Source organism: Eptesicus fuscus, chromosome 20 (genome assembly GCF_027574615.1).
Source record: "Eptesicus fuscus isolate TK198812 chromosome 20, DD_ASM_mEF_20220401, whole genome shotgun sequence".
NCBI lineage: Eukaryota > Metazoa > Chordata > Mammalia > Chiroptera > Vespertilionidae > Eptesicus > Eptesicus fuscus.
The window spans coordinates 32,698,062-32,724,642 of NC_072492.1; the positions used below are offsets into that span (position 1 = coordinate 32,698,062).

Sequence of the window (26,581 nt, forward strand, 5' to 3'; positions counted from 1 at the left end):
CGTTCTCTGTCCTGCTGTGCTCACTGGCCTGGACTTTCCTGGAGCTTGGCTGCTAATGTCATCCAGGGTCTGCTGCTTCTAGCACTCGGCGGAAAAGCAAACATTTTGCCTCAGATCCTTCCCAAGGGGTCTCCCCAAAGCTGCTCCTTGGGGTCCCTGTCATCTCTCCTGGCCCTGCTGCGGCTCGTTTGCTTTGCTGATGGCTCCTGTCTGGCACCCCTGGCCGCTGTCCCCCTGCTAGCACTCTGCTCCCTTGGGTCCTGGAGGAGAGGTGGCGGGAGGCAGCTGGCATTCCCAGTTACGGTTCTGCCGCTTTGACCTCTGCCCAGCGCCCTGCGGGGTAAGACTCTCTAGTGAGGGATGGAAGTCGCTGAAGGGCCTTGCAGCACGTGGGGGGCAGGGCTGCTGCCTCCGGTTGTCCGGTGTCCACTGCACAATTCTGGGCACCGATCACGTTTGTCGCCATTACAGCTTCGTGCATTTAAAACGATAATCTTCTAGCAGATGGTAGCGAAACGTCTAGAAGGAGGGGCTAATTTTTCTAATCTGCACAAGGTGTCTTTTGGATTAGGCTGATTGGAAAACAAAGCTGTATGTTAAATATGACTTTTTCTCCACAACCAGAGAGGGATGAATATCCCTTCTTGTGATAATTCTCCTCCTTCCTTTGGGGAAGGATCCCTACTCCAAATATGCGATTCTGGTGGGGCTGCTGCCGCAGGACTGCCACCCTGGCCCGGCCGCAGACAGGGCCATGTTACCTGGGCTTGGCCAACCCTCTTGGCCACAGTGGTTGGTCCAAAAGCCGAAGGAGGGCCCATCCTAGTCCTCCCGAGACTTATATGTATTGATACAAAAGAAAGTAATCTCGCCCGGCCGGCGTGGCTCAGTGGTTGAGTGTCGACCTGTGAACCAGGAGGTCAAGGTTCGATTCCCCGTCAGGGCACATGCCTGGGTTTCGGGCTCAATCCTCAGTGTGGGGCGTGCAGGAGGCAGCCGATCAATGGTTCTGTCTCATCACTGATGTTTCTTTCTCTCTCCCCCTCTCCCTTCCTCTCTGAAATCAATAAAAAAATATATTTTAAAAAAGTAATCTCTCTCTGCTCAGGATCCTCTACACTGATGGCCATATTATGATCTCGAACGCATAATAATCTGGCCACTCAGTATATATATATTAGAGGCCAGGTGCATGAATTTGTGCATGGGTGGGGTCCGGCCAGCCTGGCCACGGGGAGAGGACATGGGCGGTTGTCTGGCCTGCCTGCTGGTCGAACTCCTGGTCGAGGGGATAATTTGCATATTAGCCTTTTATTATATAGGATATACACTGAGTGGCCAGATTATTATGCATTCAGAGATCATAATAATCTGGCCACTCGGTGTAAGTGTGTCTAGAGTCACTAGAGAAAGTCTGAGGTGCCTGGGGTGTGCCTCCCATCTGCCTGAGGGGGAGGGAGTGAGACCACCACACAGAGAGGGAGCGACGAGGGAAGAGGGACATGAAGATACCTTTTGACTCCTGAGCCGGTTAAACTACAAACCAGCTCCCCCCCACGTCTTTCCCTGTCGCATGAGCCAGAAAAACACCTTTTCCTTAAGCCATTCAGGTTGAGTCTCAGTTGCCCACAAACAAAGGAATTCTGCAAAACAGAACTGCCTTTCAGAAAACCCCACCCCGCCTCACAGGAACGGGCCTCGCTGTGCCCTGTCCCAGCCCCAGACCCCAGCCTGACCAGTCAGTTTCTCCCCGGAGTCATTTGGTCGGGGTGATTTTCTGGGAGCTTCAGGAGGTGCTCCCCCATTGGTCGCTGGCGCCCCAATTCCGAGGAGCCAGGGAGGGGCGGGCTCTGAAACGGTCCACAGCCCGATGGCGGCGGACGGGACTTTGAGACCCGTCCTCATCACAAGCATCCCGCTGATGCGATCTGTGTGCTTCTCCGTCCCCAGAAGTGCCAGCCGCCGGGGCCTGTTGGACAAAACCCCAGACACACATCTCACAGGGTGACCACGATGTGCAGCAACAGCACATCAGAGCCTCTAAAGACAAAAGAAAACCACCACCACCAAAAGGAGTGTCTCCACTGGTGTGCCTTCACCATGCCCGGGCATTCAACTCCTTTCCTCCAACCCTCAGAGTCTAGCTCCGTAGTTGGCACACTGTGGCTCGCGAGCCACATGCGGCTCTTTGGCCCCTTGAGTGTGGCTCTTCCACAAAATACCACGGCCTGGGCAAGTCTATTTTGAAGAAGTGGCGTTAGAAGAAGTTTAAGTTTAAAAAATTTGGCTCTCAAAAGAAATTTCAATCGTTGTACTGTTGATATTGTAATGCCCAGTGTTCAGAATCCCCGAAAACCCCCCAGGAAGGAGCCAAGACCCGCTGTAACTGCAAGAGAACCTTTATTCGTGCTAGCACGAGCTCTCATCTCCAGCGATCACCGGGGGAAAAGAGGACCTCTCTCGCCAGAACAAAGGCTTTAAAGGGGGTCTCAAGCAGTGGGCAGGGAGAGTGTTTATGACCCCCATGATTGGTCAGGGGTAGGGTGAGGGGTCCAGTTACACAGGGGCACACTGGGCAGCTTGCCTAAAGTGGATTGAGTCCATCTCTCTACATTCCTATTGGCAGGTACGTGCAACTGTTACATTCTTGCAGTCTACAGGGAGGGGCAGCACGGTAATTTGGCTCTATCAATATTTGGCTCTGTTGACTAATGAGTTTGCCGACCACTGGTCTAGCTCCTTCCAGTTTGTGCCTCTTGAGGCACTGAGCCCAAGAAAAGGGCCCCCGGCTGGGTCATCTCTCTGCTGGGTGCGTCCTCACCGGTACCGAGAGAAGCAGGGAAGTTTCCACGGGAATTCTTAGGCGCGGCCCTTTTCCCTCCTTTTCTGGGGGAGTAAGGCGGGAGCTCATTTTTCCAGTCCCGTCAATTCCCTGGATTTCACACACACATTCCCCTATGAATAGACCTGGGGTAACGTTCAGTGCTCACCTCTTAAAAAGAACACTGCGATGAACACATTTGATGAGCGACCTTTTTCCATGTTTAGCTTAGTCCCAGGAATAGATTTTACCAAGGCAACCGGGCGGACTTTGGGTACACATTATCTTGGGAGACTAAAAACAAAATCCGCCAAAACAAAAAAACAAACAAGAGAAAAAGTGAAAAGGAAATAGGTGGAGTGGTCCACGGCTCAAAGGAAAGAATGGTAGGCGGGGCAAGTAGCTGCACACACCCCTCCATGGCTGGGCTGAGGCTGGATCTTCCACAAACAAAATAGCTCTGGCAGAGAAGTGCGTAGCTTTTCCTTTCTTCAAATAGCAAATGCTTCCGTTTCCTCTGACCAAGAACTCTGATTGAATATGTTAACGAAAAAAAAACCATTGAAACCTGTAAAGAATTTTGTGAGTTTATTTGAGCCAAACTGTCGACATATGCCGGGAAGCAGAACCTCAATGAATTGAGATAATGCTCCGGAGAATGCAGGGTTACATCTATATTTATACATTGAAATCAAAGGAAAGGGACGTAGGTGAGTTACATGAAATCCATTGGTGACAGATTAGGGAGGTGGGACAAAGCAAAGCGGGGAAACCTCTGGGATAGGGTGAAAAGTGAAATGATGGACATGTGCTTCTCTTACAGAGATAGATACAGGATACTTTAACATAATTAACAGTTGACAATTAACTTGATAACAATAACAATGAGGGAATGTCCCGGTGCCATTTGTTGTGCCCTGGGGGGTCCGGGGTAAAAAGGAAGTTACAAGTTCCCCAGACATCTCACAGACATCTCACAGATATGTTATCTTAGAGGCAAAAAGGCAAATGGGCTCAGTAAAGAAGATCTAAGTTGATCTTTGTCAGGGAAGATATCGGACTAGGACATGACTACCCACTATAACCTGTTTGTAGTTAAATATTTAATTTTCAAACTATCCTTTGTGGTTATTCCAGGTCTCTGAGTTTGCAAGACTGCCACGCAGGCCTCACCTGAGCTTGTCAGGTTAGCATGTGTCTCCTTTCGTTCACAAATAGAAGCAGGATCGTGTTAGCTCAGCTCTGTCTTCCAAAGCACAAGATTCACATAGGGTTCACAGGCAATCTTCTATCGGAGGTATTGAGCCAGTCACCCCTTCCTGCCAGTTTCCCTCAGTCACCTCCAGCCTGCTCTGGGCTCCCTTTAGGGAGGAGGGTGATGGCCTCCTTGCTGGCCTCCCTGCCTCCAGTTTGCCTCAGCTTAATTCATTGACCACTGTATTCCTAGACCAATTTTCCTTAATGTTGATTGCAGTGTTTCACTTCACCAAACACACCTTTATCCTAGAGTTACTAGAATAGCTTTTGCCTGGCGTTTTCAGCAGCCAGGGGGCAGACAGGGAGAGAGCGGGAGGCTGGTGGCTCCGTTTGGATCCCCCCAAAGGCCAAGATTTGGGAGCATGCAGTTTATGTGGAAGGAAGTCTCAGGAAGCACCGCGAGGGAGTGGAGAAGAGACGGGAAGAGGAGAAAAGCCAATAGGCTGTGCGTATGTGAGCGGGCTGTCTGTCACTGGGACAACTGGGGCGCTGTGGCGAGCCGGCACGGCCATGGCATTCTCAGCCCCACGTTGGGTGTCTTATGTGCCGCACCAGCTCAGCCAGGTTCGGTGAGCCTGAGAGGGGGCAGTGAAGGATTGAGAAAAGACAGACAAGGGAAGAAAGCTGGGTCTGGGTGGGACGCTGCCCTCTCTGATGGAGAGCTAGCAACAGTGCCATGGCCTGTAAGCCAGATCTTTATTTTATAGCCAGATCCCACGAGGCAAAGTAAGGGCGTGGTTACAACGTTCTCGAGGGTTTCGAATCTACTCAATTACAAGCACCTGAATTCTGTCAAGCCCACATCACTCAGGCACACGGGGCCACGTGTTCGGACCATAGGTTCAAGCTTACAACTATAGCTTTTGGCTGTAATTGTGCTGGGAGGGCTTTGCCCTCCAAGCTAGGACTTGCACGTGGCAATGAGAGGACTGTGCCCTCTCATTGCCCTCAGTAGGGCAACTCTGAGGGGTTCTCCCCACACTCTCTCAGCGCTCCCCGTGGCCTCGCGCCATGTGGAGAGCGGCCACAGTGTATGGGCAGGTTCAGACTAATGAGAGGGCGTCACATGGCGCGAGGCCACGGGGAGCGCTGAGAGAGTGTGGGGAGGACCCCTCAGAGTTGCCCTACTGAGGCCAGGAGGCTGGGGAGCTTACCATCAACTCCTGTCCCTTAATGCTTCAGGGTTGCTCCTGGGACAACCTCAAGATGCCTCCCTGGGGCCAGAAAATGCCCCAGGCGGAGACGGTAGATGAGTGCAGGGACCAACTGCAGGAGGCCCTGGGGGAGGCTGGGAGGTGTGGTCAGGCCCCGACAGCAACTCTGTAGTTGCTTCTCTCTCTTCCTGCCTCCCTCCCTGTCTCTGTATCTTTTCTGTCTCTCTTTTCCCTCCCTCTCTTCCTCCTTCCTTGCCTCCCTCTCTCTGAGCACACACACACACACACACACACACACAATATGTACCTGTGATCTTAAAAATAGAAATAAGATCTTACTATGCTTATTGATTGTTTTCTCAACTCTTTTGGACATCATTCCACATTAATACAAGGTGTCCCCCCAAAATGTATACACACTTTGAATAGTTAATTCCAATGGGTTAAATCTGAAAAGAACGAACCATTGGAATTAATAACTATTCAAAGTGTGTACACACTTCTTTGGAACACCCCATGGATACATGCTATACCAAACTTTGAGTTTGACATTCTATGTCAAACTCAAAGGCTAACACAGGCCAAATAAACAAGGTTTAAATTTATGTGAGCCGCAAAAAAACAAAAGCTTCAATTTTCATAGAAATGTGGGTTATTTCAATATAGACATGCTGAATACAAAGGGCTGAAATAAATGAGTAATCATTAACATAAAATAACAGAACATTTTAATAAAAATTAGTATTTTTTCTTGAACATTAACTTACCAGACACTGAATAACTGCACAAATTAATAAGTGTAATGCAAATAAACCTATTTTTTCTTGTTCTCTGAAAGTGAAATATTTCCTGTTGCGCACACCAAACAAGTCAGTACAAGACTAATGACGTGGCCATCAGCTGCTAAAATATTCGCTGCCAGTATTAGTGGAGAGAAATGGTGCGCCTGCGTGTACGGTGGGTAAGGGAAATGAATGCAACACGATCATAGTCATCAGTCATTAACGAACGTTGTAGTTCGTTAATAATTATGTATAACAGGATATTGTAAAAATTAAGTTACAGAACTTTTTTTTTCCCCAAAATATATTTTATTGATTTTTTACAGAGAGGAAGGTAGAGGGATAGAGAGCTAGGAACATCGATGAGAGAGAACCATCGACCAGCTGCCTCCTGCACACCCCCCACCGGGGATGTGCCCGCAACCAAGGTACATGCCCCCGACCGGAATCGAACCTGGGACCCCTCAGTCCGCAGACCGACGCTCTATCTGCTGAGCCAAACCGGTTTCGGCAAGTTACGGAACTTTTATTAAAACGTTTCTTACATACCGTTATGTTGGCTGGGCCACAGAAATGTTCGTTGTGGGCCGCATGCAGCCCGCGAGTTGGACATGCTTGTTCTATACCAACATCGTCACTGACCGAGCTGTATCCCATTGGGAAGACACCCCATCAGACATTTGTTCTCTCTAACCCTGGTTGACATAAGCAATGATGTGAGGAACCAGATGAATCTTCCTAAAACCTGGCTGTGTGCACGTCGCCCCCTTATTTCTCTCGTGTTCACATCCCACCTACAGCTCTCCATTACCCACACGATGAATCCTAAATTCCATAACCAGGCCTTGGAGCCTGACCTGTCTCTGCCTGGGCTGCTGGGACCTCCCGCTGCCCAGCTCCTCCAGCTCAGCCAGACAGTTTGGCTCACTGGATCATCACAGGCCCTGCCCACCCCTGCACCTGCACCTGTGCTCAGGCAGTGTCCCCAGCCTGGGTGCCCTCTCCACCCACACTACTTGGCCCCTTCCCAGGGGCCTCCCCCTCCCTCAGAACTCATCCCTCAGTGATGAGTCCTCCCTCTTCAGGATCCATGGGTGACTGTGCATAGTCTTGTATCTTTGCTCTCTTTTCATGGTGGGTCTTCCCTCCCAACACCGCTGGACCCAGGAGGCTACACTATGGTGTCCCCCCGTGTTCAGAAGGGTGCCTGGCACACACAGGCACCTCCTCGGTTGAGGCAGCTGATGGTGAGCTCAAGGACTGGTGTGTCTTTCTCCCTGGAAGAGGGTGGAGAGCGAAAGGTGTCCTCCCACTCACCGGGCCTGGGACCACAGTGCCCCATGTCTGTTTGTTGATGGCCATTGAAGCCATTAGACCCACAAGGGCAGCGAATGTGTTGTCCACAGACAACCCCACCCCGCCTCCCCTGGAGACAGGGACTGAAGCTCATAGGAGGAGGTGGAACCGGTCTTTCTGTTTTTAGACGCCGGGGCCAGGACTGCCGGGAAGGGCTGCTGAACAGACGTGGGGGGTGGGGGCAGGGCGATCCACCGGGTGCTAATCCCAGCTTCCTGTCCTGATTTTCCTTGACTGCTGCTCAGGGCCTATCTTACGAAGCTCACAGCTACCGAAATAGATCTCTCCTCTCACCTGTTCTTGGGCAAAGAAGACCTTGGTAACTTCCTGTCAAAGAATGCATGCTTTGGGAATTTTTCCAAGATGAGGGACAATAACGGGCCCTGCTGATGAACTCCCAGCTTCTCCGCCTTGGCCAAGGAGCAGGGAGCAGACAGCTACAAAGGGGAAGGGGGTGGGGGTGGGGGTGGGTCAGGGGCCAGCCTTTTCTGTGAACTTGGTTGGTGCTTCCTTCCACGGTCTGCTCCAGAAACCACCCTTGGCCCAAGGATGCCCCTCTGACTCAGAGTGACAGACAGCAGATCCTCTGCCCACCTCACTCCCCCTCCCCTCGACCCTGGCTGATCCTACGGAACTCTCTATTCCTGCTTAACTCATCATCTTGGTCAATGGGACCGGAAAACAAAGTGTCTTGAGTTAGGGCCGGCCTCTCCAGCCGCTCATTCACTCACCAAACACAAGCCCAGGTCAGGGGCTGGGGGTGTGTAAGGGTCTGGAGTTACCGCGAGGAATAAGACGTGAGACCCAGCCCCGCCCGGTGCAGGGGGCTTGGAGGTGGACATCCGGGCCTCTTGTGGGGGAGGGTCCTGGGGACCCCACGTCCTTGGAGGTGGAGAAAGGAGAGCTGAAGGCAGCGACTTAGGCAAACGCCCCAGGCATCCGGAGCGGGTGGGCGGGACCTGCTCTGGCCAGGGAGACTTTGCGTCGCGTCGCCAAGGTAACCCTGACCTCAGGCAGCCGGCTATGGCCTCCGGGACTGGAGGGCGCTGGGGTGATTCCCCACCGCGAAGTGCAGCCCCCATGGTGAGGCTGAGCCGGGGAGCAGAGCCTGCCTTTGCCGGGAGGCCTGGGGGCGATGGCAGAGCTGGGGAGCGGTCACGGGGTGGGCCGGCGCGGGAGGGGCAAGAACCGTGGAGGGGGTGGTGGGGGATGAGGTGAGGAGAGCGACCCCAGCTGGAGAGGAAGAGACTTGGCAGGGAGCGGGGAGGCCAAGGGGGCGCTGAGGGGAGTTAGAGGCCCCTGCGGGGTTAGGGAGGCAACTGCGGGGGGGGGGGGGGGGGGGGGGGGGCGGCGGGAGGGATTGGACCCCTAATCCCTTCTCCGCTTAGCCTGGCTGAGTCACCCCTTTCCCCAGCCCTGGGTGACGGTCCTGCAGCCCCTCCCGTGGGCCGTCCCACCGCCACCCCCGCAGCCTGGACGTGTGAAGGAAGGTGAGACTCATGGCTCTCTCCTGCCCCTTGTACCTCCCTCTACCCCGCACCTGCCTGGGCATTGAGGCTGCATCACCACCCCCTTCTGCGCCCCAGAGCTGGGTGTCCGGGAAAAGGCCCTGGGGTGGGGGCAGAGGGCTGGGGGCCGAGCCCGCTGAACCTCCGTCCTCTAGACCTGATGGAGCTGCTGCTGCTGCAGACCGCGCAGATGCACCAGCTGATCCTGGGTCGCCTGGTGGCAGCAGCGCTCAACCCCTGGCCCGCCTTCTCTGGCCCGCAGGTGCGAGGCTGGGGGTGGGGGGGTGGGGGGGAATGGTGGGGGGTAGGGATTCTCCCCCCACCTGCAGGTCCGGGGGTGGGGATCCATCCGGGGGATCCCCTGAGAGAGAGGACCAGGTGAAAGGAGCCGGAAGTCAGCCCACACCTATCTGGCTGGGTCTGTTTGGCACGATTATGTGCCAGGCCTTGTGCCAGTCTCCGTGGGTTGGGGGTGGGGGTCCCTGATCCAGACCGCGCAGGCCTTGTTTTCAAGGAGGCGTCCCTGCCGTGTGTCCCTCCCTGGACTGCAGGCGCCTGGCACTTAGGGCTGATGTTCGCTGAGAAGCCAATGAATAGATGAATGACTACGAACACCAGGCAGTGGCCCTGCCTGCGTGCCCACCTGGCTGGGGCATGAGGAAAGGCTCCGTGGAGGGCAGGTGGCCTTAGAACCAGTCCTTGGAGCCGCTTGGAGCCGCAGGGGATTTTGATGGTTGGAGGGGAGGGTGTGTCCACCACCCCGGCTGGCAGAGCCCTCCAGCGGCCCTGGGAGGAGTGGCTCCAGGGCCTGGGGCGGGCCAGGGCAGCTAGCTTCCTGGCCCCGCTCTGGAGTCAAACCTGGATTCTTCCCGTCCCTGCTCGCCTCTTCTTGGCTGGGTGACCTTAGCCCAGCGGCTCAAGCTCTTCAAGCCTCAGGTTTCCCACCTGCAAACTGTCTCCAAAGTGCCTGCTTGCAGGTAGCAAACACCAACAACCATTTGATGATGCATATCTGGAAAAATAATTTAGACACACGGAGGAGTGGGGGTGGGGAGAGGCTGATCCTGTGTCACCAGCTCCCCGCCCCTCTCGCACAACCCCCAGGTCCACGTGGAGGGTCCGACGGAGGAGAGGGAGGAGGAGGAGGACCTGGCGGCCCAGGAGGAAGGGCCCCTGGTGTTCCACCACCACTACCTGCCCGGCCCGCCGCCCTGGCCAGCGCCGTTCCTCCCCGCTCCCCCACCCCAGCCCCCCCTGCAGGATGCACCCAGGATCCCGCAGCGCCCTCCTGCCAGGAAAAGGGGGGTGTAAGTGAGGCGGAGGTCTGGGCACTGCCAGGCCCTGCTCTGGCTGGGCTGGAAGCGCTGTCTTGGGGTTGGGGCCGGGGGGGGGGGGGGGGATCGTTGTGGGTCAAACCGCAGAGGACACTTCTGATGGGGGCATTTCTTTTCTCATCCCCATCTCAGGAGAGCCGTGCCCCCACCTCCACCCCCCAGTGCCACAGGGACTGTGGGTGCGGATGTACCCCCGGCTTCAGGTAGGGGCAGGGTGTGTGGGCAGCAGGGTCCAGGCCTAGGGATGGGTCAGGAGGCTAGGAGGGGTGTGTTCCCCTGAGGGCGGGGGAACTGTCACTGCTGCAGGCATCTGGCCTGTCCCCTTCCCTCTCCCTCCTTGGGGTCCACTGAGGCAGGAGGGAGTCAAGATGAGGGTGCTCTCCCCCCACCCAGATTACTACGATGCTGAGAGCTTACTATGAAGACAGACGCTGGCCCAGGGACCCACACCAGCTGCACTGCGAGGCTGGATACAGCCCCCCGACGGCCCCTCTGGTGCTCAAAGCCACACCTGACAGCCCTTCTCTGCCTCAACCCCAACCAGGCCCCCCGCCCCCCTCCAGGGTGAATCAGTCTCCTCTCCTTCCCATTAAGACCTTGAACCAGCCGATCTCTTATCTGGAGTAAGCTCATTAGGTTATTCACTATTCAAGGCCCGGGACCCACAGGAACACCCAACTCTGCCCCACTGTTTGCTTCCCAGACAAGGGGGAGGCTGGAAACCAGATCCTCCCCCGCCCCCCCACCCCAGACCTCAGTCCCTCACCCCTCTCTCTGGGAAGGCCAGGGCTGCGGAGTCTCAGCTTGGCCTAATAATGGAGCAGGAGGCGAGGGAAGACTGACTTTGTTGTCCACAGCTCTGTAAAGGCCAAGATGCGGAAGAGTCCTGCTTGGGAGGGTCCTGGAGCTGAGCCAGATCCCTTGGGGTCCCCACCCTCCGCCTCACCCCAGGAAGCTGGCTCTGTTGGCCATGTCCTGCTCCGACAGGGAGTGGCCCGCGTTCCCGAGGGCCATGTGGGAACAGAGTGTCTCTGCCCTACCAGGCCAGGGCACACTTGTCACTCGGCCCGATGAGGGTGGGTGCCTGGTGCCTAGGCTGGTCAGCATGGGGGCGCCCCCGGGCTGGGCTGGCCCGAGGCCGCTGTGAAGCAGAGGGTGGAGGGACACTGAGGAGGCATCCAGGGAGAGAAGTGTAGGCCCGATGAGTCACCTTCCCCTCCGATGAGTCACCTTCCCGGCCGTTGAGTACTCTCCCAGGAGGAGACCCGAGGCACAGGGTTAAGTCCAGGTGTTTGTATTCAGACTCGAAAAGGAAATGTCCCCAAAGTCCTCGGCTGCTTGTCACTGTCCTTCTTCCATGGCCGGGCCACGGGCCACATCCCTGAGAGCCGCACTGAGTTCCAGTGGCTGCCGTGGCAGCAGCCATGCCCCCCCCCCTGCAGGCTATGCCCGGTAGGAGCGTCTCAGTCTCCGCCAAGCTGCTTGTACCCCGTAATTGCCTCTCCGCCTCTGGTGCCACTGCTGGCCGAAGACAAAGCAGAGCAGGACGGACGCCACAAACAAGAGCAGCAGCACCGACACGACTGCGATGATGATGACCATCTGGTTGTCCGGCATCGGCTCTAGGGGGAGGGGAGAGGGGGCGGTGGTCTGAGAAGGCCTCCGGGCCTTGTATGCACATATGCATAACCCATGGCCGCAGAGGGGGCTGAAGAGGGTCGATGGGGGAAAAGGAGACACAGGTAATGCTTTTCAACAATAAAGATTAAAAAAAAAAAAAAAAAGAAGTGTCTGGTCCTAGGTGCCAGGGCCCAAGGGGGAGTGAGATCCACCCCCATCCATCCTGCAGCCACCCCGTGTCACAGGGGTGAGTGACAAATGGTGTACTAACTAGGGGAAAGGTAAGTGGGGTCCAGGCTACCAGCCAGGCCTCGGTGAGGCTGTAAGGACAGCATGTGGCCTCCGGACACCATGGTCTGGACAGTGCACGCCAACCCCTCCCTGGGCAGAGCTGAGTGAGTTTCTACCAAACTCTCTGAAGACAGGGAACACCTGCCATCAAGAGTCACAGAACCGCCCTGGCTGGTGTAGATGAGCACGGAAGGGTTGTGGGTTTGATTCCCAGTCAGGGTCGGGGGGGGGGGGTGCGGGAGGCAACCAATAAATGTGTCTCTCTCACGTCCATGTTTCTCTCTCTCTCTCCCCTTCCCCCTCTCTCTTCCGCTCTTTCTAAAATCATTGGAAAATATCCTCAGGCGAGGACTAACAGTAACAAAAAGAATCAAAGGACAGTGGAGTTCTAGAAGACCTGAGGGGTCAGCTAGGTCAAACTTTTCCTTGTAGAGAGGAGCCAGAGAGAGGCGGTTGACTTGGTCAAGGTCACACAGCTCACTAATCTGGTCCAGGGCCACGCTGGGGGCTTGGAGAGAGCTTCAGGGAGGCGGGAGCATAAGAGGAACCCCTCAGGACCAGGTGTGGGGCCCCTGGTGCCTGCCCCTGGGGCTGGCAGAGAGTGGGCTGAGGTTCTGACTTCCCTAAGGAATGTGAACGCGCTGCCCTTCCCCCCCCCCCCCCCCGCTCCTCTCCGGGGCAGGCGGGGGGCCTCCTCCTCACCATGGATCTCAAGCACCTGGGGCTCCGAGGTTCTTCGGATGAGGCCCCCGCCACGAGGCCGCAGGTCCAGCTCAGCCCGGCAGGAGAAGTTGTGGCGACCGTCTTCCTTGTGGGCCGTGCTGTTGTGTGTGATCCTGGCTTCTTGTGGGGCAGCTGTTGCCCCCACAAAGGTGTGCATGTGCAGGGGCTCCTGGCCACGGAGCAGGGTGAGGGTGAGGTTCTCAAGGGGTGCCACGGCAGGCACGCTGCACTCAATGGTGAAGGCATTGCCCACGGTCACCCAAGTGGGCTGCAGCTTCAGCAGCACTTGCTCTGGGGGGTCTGCAGGGGAGAAAGTGGGGAGGTTGGGGGCACAGCCCCAGCAGGCCCACCCAGCCAAGAGCACCCGCTATCAGCACGGTGTACTCAAGGCCCCTGGCTGGACTTGTGGTCCAGCGTGTAGGAGAGGAAGAAGGAAGCAGCTCAGGGTGAAGGGGGTGCTGGGTGGTAGTGTGAGGAACATGATGGTTTCTGCAGTGGACAAGAATGGAGGTGGTTAGCTGTCTCCAAAGAGAGGATCAGAAACTGTGCAGCCAACGAGGAAGATATAAATGTTTGCATCTGTCTCCTTCCTCTCCAGAACTTTAAAAATTAAACAGTTGGGTAATTATGTTCAGAGAGACCTAGAAGGGAGTGCTCACTGGGACTGGGCATGAACTGTGAGTTCTCACTTAAGAGGTGGGGCCAACGTCAGACCTGCCTTAGTTCTCTAGGGTCAGGTTCAAGCCTCCTCAATCCCCTATCACACGGAGCCCTCGGTGTGGCCCGCATTTCCCTCTGAGCCAGACACCTCGCCTCAGTCACACCGGGATAGTGTGTTGGATCTAGGGCAGTGATGGCGAACCTATGACACGCGTGTCAGCACTGACACGCGTAGCCATTTCTGATGACACGCGGCCGCTGAGGCGGCCGCATGCCGAGGATGAAACATTTGCTGCTCCTGAGGATGAAACATTTGCGAAATAATGTTTTTTCCTCAAAGTGACACACTACCCAAGTTATGCTCAGTTTTTTTGGTGAAGTTTGACACACCAAGCTCAAAAGGTTGCCCATCACTGATCTAGGGCATCCTTTATTTGATCCATGGGGAGGATCCAAGCAAGAGCCTTAGTGCCGAGATGTTGGGAGAATCCCGGCCTATCCTGGCCTCCCTGGCTGTGGGCAGGTGTATGTGTGAGGGTCCCACATTTGCCGAGGGAAGAGAAAAGCACGTGGGGACTCCTCAACCTCCCCTGGAGAGCATGCAGCCCTCCTGATGGTACCCCACCACTTGTCATGGGGTCTGGGGTGTTCCACGGGCGGGGCTGCTGCTGAGCTGGGAGGAGGCTGTGAGCACTGTGATCGCCCTCTTCTGAGCAAGCCTCAGAGGCGGGGTTGCCAGCAGGCCCAAGGAGGCCAGAAGGGTGGGAACAGACTCTGTGCCCACGGCCTCGGCCTCGGCATTGCTCCTTGTCAGCCCAGGAGCCCAGGGCGGGGCGGGCAGAGCACTCAGGAGCAGGCTCTGCGCCGGGGAGGAGGGCCCTGCGAGAGGCACTCACGGAACACAGTGACGCTGACGTTCCGAAGCATCTGCTTCCCAGAGCAGGTGAAGTGGCAATAGACGACCGTGCTGTTGGAGACGTTGGAGACCCTGTATCGCTCCCACTGAGGCTGCTTGTCCAGCAGAGTCTTGCTCAGGGTGGTCTCCAAACCACTGATGGTCGGCTGCAGACAGCTGGTACTACAGTTGATCTCAGAGGACGCTCCGTGCTTCACCACCAGCTGCTCTGGCGACGCGTAGACCTCGAACGCCGCCTCACCAGACCCTGGAAGACCGGAAACTCCGGGCAGCAGATGTCCCCGCTGTCCTGCCCAGTGAGCTGCCCGGTCTGATGGAGGGGGCGGGGCCAAAGAAGGAAGGCCAGGGATGGTCCCTCTGCTCCTAGACCCTTGACCCTTGTTCAGGCCTCCGTGGGCTGTCTCCCTGCCTCTGGGTGCCCCTCCTCCAGCCTGTCACCGCCAGACAGAGAAGTCTTCCTCATGCCCTTCTCTCTCCATGGAGGGGGAACCCAGTCAACCTTCAAGGCCCAGCCCTAATGTGCCCTCCCTCCTCCGCCAAGGCCTCTCTGAGAGGGAGGTGGACTGCGGCCCAGGGTTCAACCCCTCCCTCCTCCTTTCCTTTGGCCCTCAAATACTTTTTGAACACCCGCTATGGGCCAAGTACTGTTCCAGGCTCTGCAGGAGTGCCCTTACAGAGCTCTTTTCTAGTGAAGAAAACAGATAACAATAAACAAACATCCAGCCCATTGGATGGTGGTAAGTGCCTGGGAAAGGAAAAGGGGTGGTGGGGTGGTGGTGTATGTGTACTTGGGGGGGAGGGCACTTTAGCACAGGCCTCACTGAAATAACAACATTTGAGCAAAGACATGAGGGAGATGGGGGTGAGCCCTGCAGATAACGGGGGGAATATTCCAAGGAGACGCCCTGGGCCGGGAGTGGGTGTGCTGTGTCTGCGGAACAGCGAGGCGTCAGGATGCTCTAGCTCAGCGAGGAAGAACGCAGGGGAGGCGGAGGTCAGAAAGGAAATGGGGCCACCTCGCCGATGGCCCGGGACTGTCCCAGTGACTCACAGTCGTACGGACTCTCCCTTCGCCATGTTGGAGCGTCTAGAAGGCAGGGCCCTGTTCCCCACTGTGTCCTGTGTGTGACAGACTCAGGAAGTATTTGATGCGTGGAGACTGAGCCCTCAGCACTCACCTCTCCTTCAGCAATGACCAGGAAGGTCCTCGATCCCAACCGGCTGGGCCCAGCCTGGGTCCGGTGCTAGCGCCATGCCCCCACGCAGCCCCCCAGATGGTAGACTATAATGAAGTGGCAAGAGACGGGCTTTGCAGGTACATAGAGCTGGATTTGAATCCTGAGTTCACCGTGTGCCAGCTGTGTGACCTTAGGCAAGGTGCTTGCTCTCTCTGAGCCTCAGTTTCTTCATCTGTGAAATGGGCTAGTCATTCCTTTCCCAAAGTTGTTGTGACGGTTCAATGAGATAGCGCTTTAAAAGCATCTGGCAGGTTGTCCAAAACAGGGATCGTGGCACCTGGTGGTATTTCCCCTCACAGTCCCTTGACCCACTGGGAGAGGTTTCACTTTCGCTCTGAGGATAGCCAGAAGGTGAGGCCCTCTGCTACCCTCTTCTGTCCCCGAGGCCGCATCTGAAGCCCAGCGAGGGCACGCCTTCACCTTCTCTTGAACCCCAGCATCCTTCACCTCCTGAGGCCCCCACTCAGCCCGCCATTTAGTCTCCATGACCTGCCACATCCACACGCCGTGAAGCTGTGGGGCTATTCAACCTGGTGTCCAAAGGGCCAGGAGCCTCGCCTGCTGCCCAGGGCCACAGGGAAGCTAGATTTCCATGGCATCCTGTACCCACGGCGGGGGCCACCATGCCAAAGCCTCGGGGAGCAGGCAGCCCGCCCTCTGGGCTGGCACAGGCCAAGTCAGGAACCCCAGGCCCTGGCTCACCTGGGCAGAAGAGCAGAGCCAGAAGAGCTGCGGGCAGGCCCCAGCAACAGAAAGGGGACATCTCAAATGGCATCCACGGGCCGGCAGCCGAGGGGGCCTGCAGAGATAGAGCGTGGGATCAGGGAGGGGTGGCCCGGAGTCCAGCGGAGCCGCCAGCCTTTTGTAAGCGGGTGACTGCATTTCCTCTCATTATCTGAGCAGTTCTTGGGAAGCCATGTGGAAGGCGGCTTCCTCCGCCTGGGCTGCAAGAGTCCAGCCGAGGGAGGCGGGAGCTGCTGCCAAGCGGGGCCACGACTTGACCCTTGGGCATGCTCCGTTTAGAGGTGACGAGTGCCCACACGTGGGCAAGCAGGTACACGTGTGTGAGTGATGTGCGTGCACACAGGATTCTGGTGTGCTGTGTGGGCACAGAAGACAGTGATGACTACAAGCCCCAGATCTGGGGAACCCCAAATCTCACAGGACACACTGTTGGGGTCCCCTCTGGGAAGAACATATCCTAAGTCAGGACCTGTCCAGAACAGGGTCACCCTAGCAACGCTGATCAAGAGCTGGGCTTGTCTAGGGAAACGTGGGTGGGACTTGGAGGCACTCCAGCTAACAGCCCAGCACAGATCTACTTAGACCTTCATACCCGCATAGCTTTCAGCCCTGACCTGTCCCTGCTCAGCCGATACAGGGACGGTCTGAGGCCAGAGCCTCGGGAAATTTCCCAGCCCCGGCAGCCCAGGCACAGACAGAGGTTATGGGATCAGTCTGACTGCAGCCCAAATCCTCAGCCTCCATTTCCAGACCTGGCTTGCGGGGTCTCGCCTCCCCGTCCAGGTGGGGAGCGGAGGTCTGGGGTCAGGGTCTGACAAGCTGCAGTGTGTTTCCTGGAGGCTTTGTCACCTGTTGCGGGATCCTCGGACGCAGTGAGCAGGTGAGGGGGATTCCGATGGTGGGGAGGGTCTTGCCAGGAGGCTTTTGGTCCTGACACATCCAGCCTTCTATTGCTCCAGCTGTGGCCAGGAGGCCCGGGGGCCAGCTGGCCTGGGAGAGACAGGACAGCAGCAGGCTTCCTTGCTTTCTCAGCCGCCCCCATCCCCACCCCCACCCTCCCACCCCCGCAGATGGGGTCTTGCCAAAGGGATGGCCCAGCATTTTCCGGGCTCAGGCCAAACCTCGCTCCTGGGTTGGGAAGGCGGGAGAGGCCATGCCCTTCTCTTTGGCTGCTGTTACTATAGTATGTGGCTGTCGAGGGCAGCCCTTGTCAGCAAGGACCCGGGGAAGCCCCGCGACAGCCGCTCGCTGGGCCTCGGAATGATACAGAGAAGATGGAGAAGAGAGTGGGACTGAACTCCAGCCCACGGTGCGGCTGCAGGAAACACTCCTCCAATCCAAGCTAGAGGCTGAGGGGGCACCCCGGGGGATCAGACAATGGGCCCTGCTGTAGTGGGGGCTCTGTGGTCTCCACTGGGTCCGAATAATAATAATAACAGTAACTACAAAAACAATCACAACAGTAATACAATAACGTGAACATTTACTGACTGCCGGTCACAAGCACTCTACAAGTATTAACTAATTAATCCCCCAACTCTACGAGGTAGGTACTGTTACTGTCCCCATCTTAAAGATGGGGAAACTGAGTCACAGTTGGGGCAAACCAGGCCTGTGCGCATGGCTTTGTTAGACATGTCTTTGTTAGACTGAGAGCTTACATGTCAGTCTCCCCTCCCTCCCCACTGGCCTTTCCATCTATGAGGGCAGAAGCTACAGCCACCAGGAAGTGACACTGCCTGGCACACAGTAGGTCTTAATAACTGTTCAGTCCGTAGATTCATGGATGGGTGGATTAGCAAATGAATGAAAGACAGTCTTAATAAACAACCCAAACAACCTTTCTTCTGGGCCCACTTAGCATATCTTTCTCCTCTGCTGCCCCCCAGGCTACAGCTGGGCTATAAACTGAGACAACCAGGGTCCCATGATCTTTACAAATCCTCAGATTTTTAATGTGATTCAGGCTGGTTCCCTTCGAAACTACAATTTTTCGATGTGACTAGCCAATGGGCGTGACCCGGATCTTGACACAGGAGTATGGAATGGTTGAAAGTCAAAGGATGGAAAAACACAGCCCAAGCAAACAGTAACCAGGAAAAAGCCAGGAAAGCTCCACTGATATCAGACATAGCGGACTTTGACGATAAAAATACTTACTAGGAACAGGTTAAGTGCCTAAATGAAAAGGTCAGTTCACCAGGAAGTTATGATAGTTCTAACCCTGTAAGCATCTAGCTTCAAAGAACTACAAAGAGATAAAACCACCATCAAAGCAAGAGATTTTAATACACTTCTTTCAACTATGAATAATGAAGCAGACAAAAAAAAATCAGTAAATGAACAGAAGAGCTGAAACACAATTTAAAAGCTTGATAGGTACCTATAAATCAGAGAATACAAATTTTTTAAAAGGTTAGTTTTAAAATTCCATATATTTGGTAATGTAAAAACATGCCCTAAATAACCCATGGGTCAAAGAAAAAAAAGGGTAATAACACATTTAAAAAGATTTAGAATTGAATAGTAATGAAAACACATATATAAAAATTTATGGGATGCATCAAACATCCCTTAGAGGGAAATTTATACCTCCAATGCTTATACTAGAAAATAGTCTGAAAAAAGCATCCAATTTAAGTAAGTAGTCAAGAAGTTAGAACAAGAAAAAAAAACAAAGTAAACCCAAAAGTAAACTCAAAGAGAATAATGAGCAGAAATCAATAAACTAGAAAACAAAGTAGACAGGATGGATAATGCCAAAAGTCAGTTCTTGAGAAAACAAATAGAATGGGCATATCTATTTATGAACAAAAGAAGGCACAAGGAAACATTATTAGGAATGAAAACAGGAACATTACAAGATTAAAAAGACGTTTCAGCCCAGCGGCGTGGCTCAGGGGTTGAGCGTCAACCTATACATCAGGAGCTCATGGTTCAATTCCTGGTCAGGGCACGTGCCCGGGTTGGGGGCTCGCTCCCCAGGGTGGGATGTGCAGAAGGCAGCCAATCGATGATCCTCTCTCATCATTGATGTTTCTATCTTTCTCTCCCTCTTCCTTCCTCTCTCAAATCAATAAAAATGTATTTTTTAAAAAGAAGACGTTACAAATTCACAGAAAAAGAAAGTAGAACGGTGGTTGCCAGGGCCTGGTGAGTTGTTTGATGGGTAGAGTTTCCGTTTTGTATGAGAAAACTCGAGATTAGTTGCAAAAAAAACATGCATGTACTTACCACAACCGACTATTGCTATCAGACAAAGAGGACTTTTAGGATAAAGATATTGATTAGAGATAAAATGACTGCCTAAATTAAAGGATCAATTCACCAGAAAGTTTTAATAGTTCTAAATGTATAAGCATCTATCTTGAAAAAACTACAAAGAGATCAAACCACCAGCATAGCAAGGTATTTTACTACACATGTCTCAACTATGGACAAACAAGCACACCAAAAAATGGTTAAGATGGTACATTTTGTGTTATATGAATTTTACCACAATTAAAAATGACTATAAATAATTTATGCCAAGATGTATGAAACGAAACAAAATAGAATAGGCATGCATATGTGATAAAGCTCTAAGAAAATCGGGACGGTGGCTACATCTGGGTGGGAGGTGAGGAACGCACAGGTAGATGCAAGATTTAGGAACATTTCATCCCTGTGTTGAGTGTTGGGTTCAGGCCTGTCTATACTACCCTGCTGTATATAATGTACATGCGTGCGACATATGCTACGTTATGTGCCACACATTACATGTTACGAAAAGGATGCCAGGAGAAAAGACAAATTCCCACATGTCTAGACAGAAGAGGAGGCTCTATGGGAATGGGAGGGAAGTCCCCTCTCACGGCGGAGGGAGGATTTCACTGGGATTCATCCTAAACCCCAGATGCAGGCCCCAGAGGTTGGGGACTGTCCCTTCCCAAGCTCCGGCCCAGCTCAGATGGCCCAGGGCATACCCACGTGGGCCCCTGGACCAGAAGGCAGCCCCGAAACTAAATCTGTCACCCGGACAGAGCAGGAGAGGAAGCAAGAGGACAAAAACAGGAAACAACCACAAAGCACGGCTCCTGAACTCAGAGAGCAGACAGGAGCTCCGTGGAGCTGGGGATCTCTGGGATCTCCAGCCTCCTCCCCAAACCCCACGCTTGTGGAGGGGGGGTGTGTGTGTGGGGAGGGGGCACGAAGGTCCAGGGAGGGGGAGGGATTGAAACTCAGGCTTTGATGCTCCATCCCAAATCCCTTCCACTCTGCCAAGGGAGGTGAGAAGCGTGGCCTTACCTGTCATCTGCTGGATGGAGTGAGTGATGGGGAAGGAGGGGTGGCCAGGGGTCCAGTGCACCCCGAGAGGTGGAAGCCGCATGAGATGCTGCCGCTGGGTGCCCTGGTGTCTTGGGTTCTGACTTGTTAATTCAGGTTTCTCCCTTCCTTCCACCCAGAAGTCACGTGCTTCCTGTGCCTGGTTCTCATCTCTTACCGTCCGCTCCCCGCTTAAAAAAAATGGTGATTAAAATATACACAGCCAACAATGTCACCACGTTAACCTTTTTTGGTGTACAGTTCTGCGGCATTCAGTACTGTCACACTGCTGTGCCACGACCACCACCATCCATCTCCGAACTTTTCCATCCTCCCAGACTGAAACTCTTCCCCAGCCACCCCTCCTCCCAGTCCCTGGCAGCCACTGTTTTACTTTGTTTCTATGAATTGGACGACTCTAGGGACCTCATGTAAGTGGGATCTTTGTCCTTTTCTGACTGTTGCACTGAGCACAATGTCCTCGAGGCTCATCCATCCTGTAGCACATGTCAGAATTACCTTCCTCTTTTTAAATTAAAATAAAAAACTTTTGATTAGAGAGAGAAACATCGATTTGTTGCTCCACTCATCCACCCATTCATGTATGTGCCCTGACTGGGGATTGAACCCACAACCTTGGCATATAGGGACGATGCTCTAACCAACTGAGCTGCCCGGCCAGGGCAGAATTACCTTCCTTTTTAAAGCTGCATAATATCCCACGGTATGGATAGACCACATTTGTGTATCTACTCATCCGTCGGTGGGACACTTGGGTTGCTCCCACCTTCTGGCTGTTGTGCATAATGCTACAATGAATGTGGGTGAACAAGTATCTCTTCAACTCCCTGCTTTTGACTCCTTGGGGTCCATACCCAGAAGAGAGATTGCTGGGTCACATGGTAGTTTTAATTTTTTGAGGAACTGCCATACCATTTTCTTCTCTCTTTGGAGGTGCAGTTTCTGCACTACTTGGGGCCTTTGATGAAGGATATAGCTCCAGGGTGACCCGCCTGTTGCCCCCGCAGGAAGCTAGTCAACATCACCGAGCTGGGTCTCCCTGTGTTCCACATGCCCCACCACGGAAACCTGTCTGTGACCAAGGACCATCGCTTTCTCAGGTCACTTCACACCTGCCACCTCGCCTAGCGATAAAAAACACAAAAACAAAGAAACTACCCTAGCTGAGTGACTGTCCCAATAGGCAGAAAGTATCAAAGCTGGGTGCAGAGGTGGGTGCTGGGTGGCCAGCGAGGCTCACCCACGAGCAGGGATCTCGCTCCCAGAGGCCAGCCCCGTTTTAAACTCCGGGCTTAGCCAAGTCACAGAGTAGACAATGTCAGGGACCAACAGGAGAGTCAAGGCCACGCCCACGCAGGGCCTTCCAGGCTCGAAGCCATCTCTCCTGCTGCTTTTGTGTTTCGGTTTCTTCACAGAAGTTCATTTTGGAAACTTCCTGTCCCACTGCTGCCAAAACACAAGCGAGGGAGAATGTCGAGGTGGGGGCATCAGGGCCAAAGGCTTTGTGGAGCCCGTGTGACTTTACAGCTTTGATGTTATCTGTGGTAGATACAAATTAGGGCCCAGCCAGCGTGGCTGAGTGGCTGAGCATCAACCTATGAATCAGGAGGTCAGGTTTGATTCCCCATCGGGACACATGCCCGGGTTGCAGGCTTGGTCCCCAGTGGGGGAGGGGGAGTGCAGGAGGCAGCCTATAAATGATTCTCTCTCATCATTGATGTTTCTCTCTCTCTCTCTCTCTCTCTCTCTCTCTCCTTCTCCCTTCCTCTCTGAAATCAATAAAAAATACACTAGAGGCCCGGTGCACAAAATTCGTGCATGGGTAGGGTCCCTAGGCCTGGCCAGTGATCAGGGCCGATCGGGGCCTTCCGGCTGCTGGCCGGGGCCTTCATTCATTCCATGCCACCCCCTGGTGGTCAGCGCAAGTCATAGCAAGCAATCGAACTCCCACTCTCCTGGTAGAACTCCTGAGGGGACACTTTGCATATTAGCCTTTTATATATATATATACCAGTGGCCTGGTGCACAAAATTTGTGCACTGGGAGGGGTGTCCCTCAGCCAGGCCTGCACCCTCTCGCAGTCCAGGAGCCCTCGGGGGATGTCCAATTGCTGACTTAGGCCTGGTCGCCACGGGGAGCTGGCCTAAGCCGGCAGTCAGACATCCTTAGCGCTGCCACGGAGGCAGGAGAGGCTCCCGCCACCGCCACTGTGCTCACCAGCCATGAGCCCGGCTTCTGGCTGAGCAGCCTTCCCCCCGTGGGAGTGCACTGACCACCAGGGGGCAGCTCCTGCCTTGAGCGTCTGCCCCCTGGTGATCAGGGTGTGTCATAGTGACCAGTCATTCTGCCGTTCGGTCTATTTGCATATTAGCCTTTTATTATATAGGGTATATAAAAACTTGTTAAAAAAATTAGGGCACATGTCTCATTCACATTATCCCCAGGAGTGATGGCTGTACTTGCCTCTTTTAGAGAAGAACCCCTCCTTTCTCGACCACAAACAGGTTTTCTGGGGAGCTCCAGTCCTCCTACTCCACCCCATCTTCCTGGCCGAATGATTGCTCCAAAGTTGGCATCATGGTATTTCAGGTATTTACGTGAGGTGTTTTTGTGTGTGTGTGTGTTGTTTTGTTTTTAAACAAGTTGGGGAAAGAGTCTTTTCCTGCAAGGTTGCAGAGGTCAGAGAAAGTCGAGCCTCCATTCACAGGGCGGTGAGTCCGTAAGAGGCAAGAGGTCAAATGCTCAGAGAAGAGGTCAAAGTGCTCTGATGGTTCCAGTCCTTGGTTCCAGCCATTCCTGAGGCCTTTCCTGCAGGTCAGCGTCCACCAGCCAATTCTTTTGGCCTTTTTGCTTGAGCCAGTTTCAGTGGGTTTCGGTCCGGAGCCAGAGACCACGCATCCCCAGAGGACTCGTCAGTCAGCGGGGAGGCTGCAGCGTGAACTGCACGTGGCCTGCACTGGCCGGGCTCCAGGCCTTACTTTGGTGCTGGGTCTTCACGACAGGAGAGGCTGGGAATGTCTTCCTGGAAAGAGAAAAATAAAGTAAGATTCGATGAAAACATAACATTACTTCTGCCACTCCAAACAGCCTTCCTCCCTTCCTTTTTTTTTTTAAATTGCTTTCAGAGCGGAAGGGAGAGGGAGAGTCAGAAACATCAATGATGGGAGAGAATCATTGATCGGCTGCCTCCTGCCCCCTCCCCCCCCCTTCTGGGGATCGAGCCCGCAACCCGGGCATGTGCCCTTGACTGGAATTGAACCTAGGACCCTTCAGTCCGCAGGCTGATGCTCTATCCACGGAGCCAAAGCAACTAGGGCCCTTCCTTTTTAAAAAAATAAATGGAAGGCAATCATTGGCGGTAAGTGTATATCCCGTCTTGGAGAACAAGCTGTCAGCATATGAAGGGCCTCTGAACAGTAATGCCATCAAAATCTGTACGTATTCCAGCGTTCCCCAAATTCATTTGGTCATTGAGCCCTTTAACCTAAGTGTACTCTCCGTTGGTACTCTGAGGTGCAAACTCAATTGTCCTAAATGAGTCAACCGTGGGCCTTGTTCTCTCACCTGGTCCTAGCCACGCCTTAGGGCATGTGTGTCTGGAACATGAGACACCCCACCCGACCCAATGCTCAGCTCTCCTGGCCCCTCCTCTCCCCTCCCCGCTTCCTGTGATTCATACCCGCTCAGGCAGCCTCTTCCAGGAACTCACCATAGGGAAGGGTAGGCCTCAGTCATCTGTGCTTATCTGGAAGGAATCTGAGTCCAACCTCTGACCCAAAAAAACAATTTCTTCCTAGTCTGTTCAGGATGAGGCTCTTCTCCTCTATTGGAACCCCCCTCCAACCCCCCCACACACACACACACACACACACACACACAAAAAAAAAAACACACAAAAACACCCAAAAAACCGAAAGCAAACAGACGACTCCTCACTCACTCAGTCTCAGAGCCTCCTTTGGCCCCTGGGCAGCTCGGGCCAATAGGCAGCCCCCTCCTGGAGCTGGGTCTGCCCTCCTGGGCCCTGTTCCCCCTACTCCCATTCAAACCTGGAACGAGACAGCAAAGCCAATTCCTCTCGTGACAGATGTCTGAGGGCCCAACAGCGGTTTCTTCAAATGTTTGTGAGTTTCTAGGCCCCTCACAGCCCTACCCTTCACCCTCAGCCCCATCATTACGATCAAGGCAGGACTTCCTGTCACTTTCTTGGGTTGAGACTCAGCATTCCAGTTCTCGGCATCTCCCGAAATCTTGATTGGGTCACGAACCACGTTGGTGTTAGGCACTCTTTCCAGCTTTGTGTCACCTCCAGGCACACTCCACAGGCACTTCCGTGGCTTCCTCCAAGTCACGGAGCAGGCCCGGGAAGGGATTCGGAGAGGCAGGAAGAGGAGACAGCAGTGAAGAGCACTTACTGGGCTCACCTGCCAGTCCGCTCTGGGGGTCAAGTTGACTCAGTTACTATCCAGCTGGGCTGCCCCTCCTGTTTCTGGAACAGGGCCCCCTCCGACCCCCACCATCCGTCACTATGGTTTCCTGGGGGCTGCCAAGCTCTTAACCAGCCCTGGTCCTCTGCCCACAGCGGATGGGCCCAGACACGATTCTGGCCCTGCCGGAGAGTCTGGTCAGTCTCTCACTAAAGTGGAAGACGTTAAGGCCAAGGACCGATCAGGGCACCGATGCTCCAACACAGTGCCTGGCCTGGTATTGGCTGTTGTCATGTTCTCGTGAAGCTAACACATGACCCCAATGAGACAAATGTAGAGATTCGGATAAGTGCATTTGCTGATGGAATGCAGTTGTGTATGTGTGTGCATATCTATATATAAAAAAGGCTAATATGCCAAGTGTCCCCTCGGGAGTTTGACCAGGAGTTCAATCGCTCACTATAACGTGCATTGACCACCAGGGGATGGCACGGAATGAAGGCCCTGGCCGGCAGCCAGTAGGCCCTGATCGGCCCTGATCGCTGGCCAGGCCTAGGGAACCTACTCGTGCCTGAATTTCATGCACCAGGCCTCTAGTGTTTATAATGAAGTGCACCAGACACTAAGAAAACACATTGTCTTTGCAGCCCAAAGCTGACTCAGCACGAAAGCAGCAAACCCCATCTCAATGCCCGGAGCCCCGGCCCCGCCGTGCCAGCAGCTCCACCACCTGCTGGCCTCCTCTGTCCTCAGAAGCAGCTAAGGGTGCTACCAGCTGCCTTCCTCCCTGGTCTGGGCCAATTCAAGAGGTAGACGCAGTCCTGGCGTAATAGCTGTGTGGGGAATGCAGGAGCTGTCTCTGCTGTTGCCCCAGGTGACGGGAAGCGAGCAGGTCCTCGTGTGCCCTTGGCTTTGCTGTGTCCAGAGCTGCAGAGGGCAGGCGGGTGTGTCTATGGTTCTCAGGGACACTCCGGTGCCCTCTGAGGCGGGGGGTGGGATGGTGGGGGCCACGTGGAAGGAGACGACCTTGAGCCCCAGCTACGCTGTCCGGGGGCTGGTGGGCCCTTCAGCGTCTCCCTTTGGGTGGTGCAGGAGAAAGCGGAGCCCCCCGATTCCAGAGGGATGGATGGGAGGAGAACGCGTCCCTTGGCGTGCGGGAGGACACACCCCGTGCTTTCCCGGCTCTGTGCTGGCCGAGTCACCCAGTGGGTTTCTCTCCTCCTAGATTTCTTGGTCCAGCATCCTCTTCACTGTACGTGTGCCCCAAACTCTGCTGGAGCCCAATTCTCACCATGAGGCAAGTCTGTCCCAACTTGGCCACCTCCCTGGAATTCAGCTCCAATTGATACTTTGGGGGACTTCCTGCTGTGTTTCAAAGGGCCTTTTCCCACAGAGAGCCACCAAGGAGGAGGGATGTCCCAGCC

At 54.4% G+C, this 26,581-nt stretch overlaps 2 protein-coding genes across 3 annotated transcripts; one reads left to right on the forward strand and one right to left on the reverse strand.

Moving 5' to 3' along the window:
• Positions 1–8,393: 8,393 nt before the first annotated feature.
• PRR29 (proline rich 29) lies at positions 8,394–10,712 on the forward strand. The gene is made up of 6 exons (XM_008149423.3): positions 8,394–8,453; positions 8,785–8,860; positions 9,034–9,140; positions 9,983–10,185; positions 10,345–10,415; positions 10,606–10,712. Exons 1-6 carry the CDS (start codon positions 8,394–8,396, stop codon positions 10,632–10,634), a joined length of 546 nt encoding a protein of 181 aa, XP_008147645.2. The 3' UTR covers positions 10,635–10,712.
• A 261-nt stretch (positions 10,713–10,973) lies between these two features.
• On the reverse strand, positions 10,974–20,799 carry ICAM2 (intercellular adhesion molecule 2). 2 transcript variants are annotated; one of them, XM_008149422.3, is made up of 5 exons: positions 20,692–20,799; positions 16,363–16,459; positions 14,403–14,669; positions 12,826–13,146; positions 10,974–11,834 (listed from the first exon to the last, which is right to left on the reverse strand). In XM_008149422.3, exons 2-5 carry the CDS (start codon positions 16,433–16,435, stop codon positions 11,656–11,658), a joined length of 840 nt encoding a protein of 279 aa, XP_008147644.2. In that variant the 5' UTR covers positions 16,436–16,459; positions 20,692–20,799; the 3' UTR covers positions 10,974–11,655. The 2 variants fall into 2 exon arrangements, with proteins under 2 accessions (XP_008147644.2, XP_028013192.2); XM_028157391.2 differs by lacking the exon at positions 20,692–20,799 and adding an exon at positions 17,254–17,343.
• Positions 20,800–26,581: the final 5,782 nt, after the last annotated feature.

Excerpts from the sequence above, each read along its gene's own strand:
- PRR29 (XM_008149423.3), top strand. The coding sequence starts at position 8,394 with ATGGCCTCCGGGACTGGAGGGCGCTGGGGTGATTCCCCACCGCGAAGT. Across the intron at positions 8,454-8,784 it reads CGCGAAGTGCAGCCCCCATG|CCCTGGGTGACGGTCCTGCA; the intron begins GTGAGGCTGAGC and ends CCCTTTCCCCAG. Across the intron at positions 10,186-10,344 it reads CCTGCCAGGAAAAGGGGGGT|GAGAGCCGTGCCCCCACCTC; the intron begins GTAAGTGAGGCG and ends TCCCCATCTCAG.
- ICAM2 (XM_028157391.2), bottom strand. The coding sequence starts at position 17,343 with ATGTGTCAGGACCAAAAGCCTCCTGGCAAGACCCTCCCCACCATCGGA. Across the intron at positions 16,460-17,253 it reads GTCCGAGGATCCCGCAACAG|GCCCCCTCGGCTGCCGGCCC; the intron begins GTGACAAAGCCT and ends CTATCTCTGCAG. Across the intron at positions 14,670-16,362 it reads GGCTCTGCTCTTCTGCCCAG|GGTCTGGTGAGGCGGCGTTC; the intron begins GTGAGCCAGGGC and ends CCGGTCTTCCAG.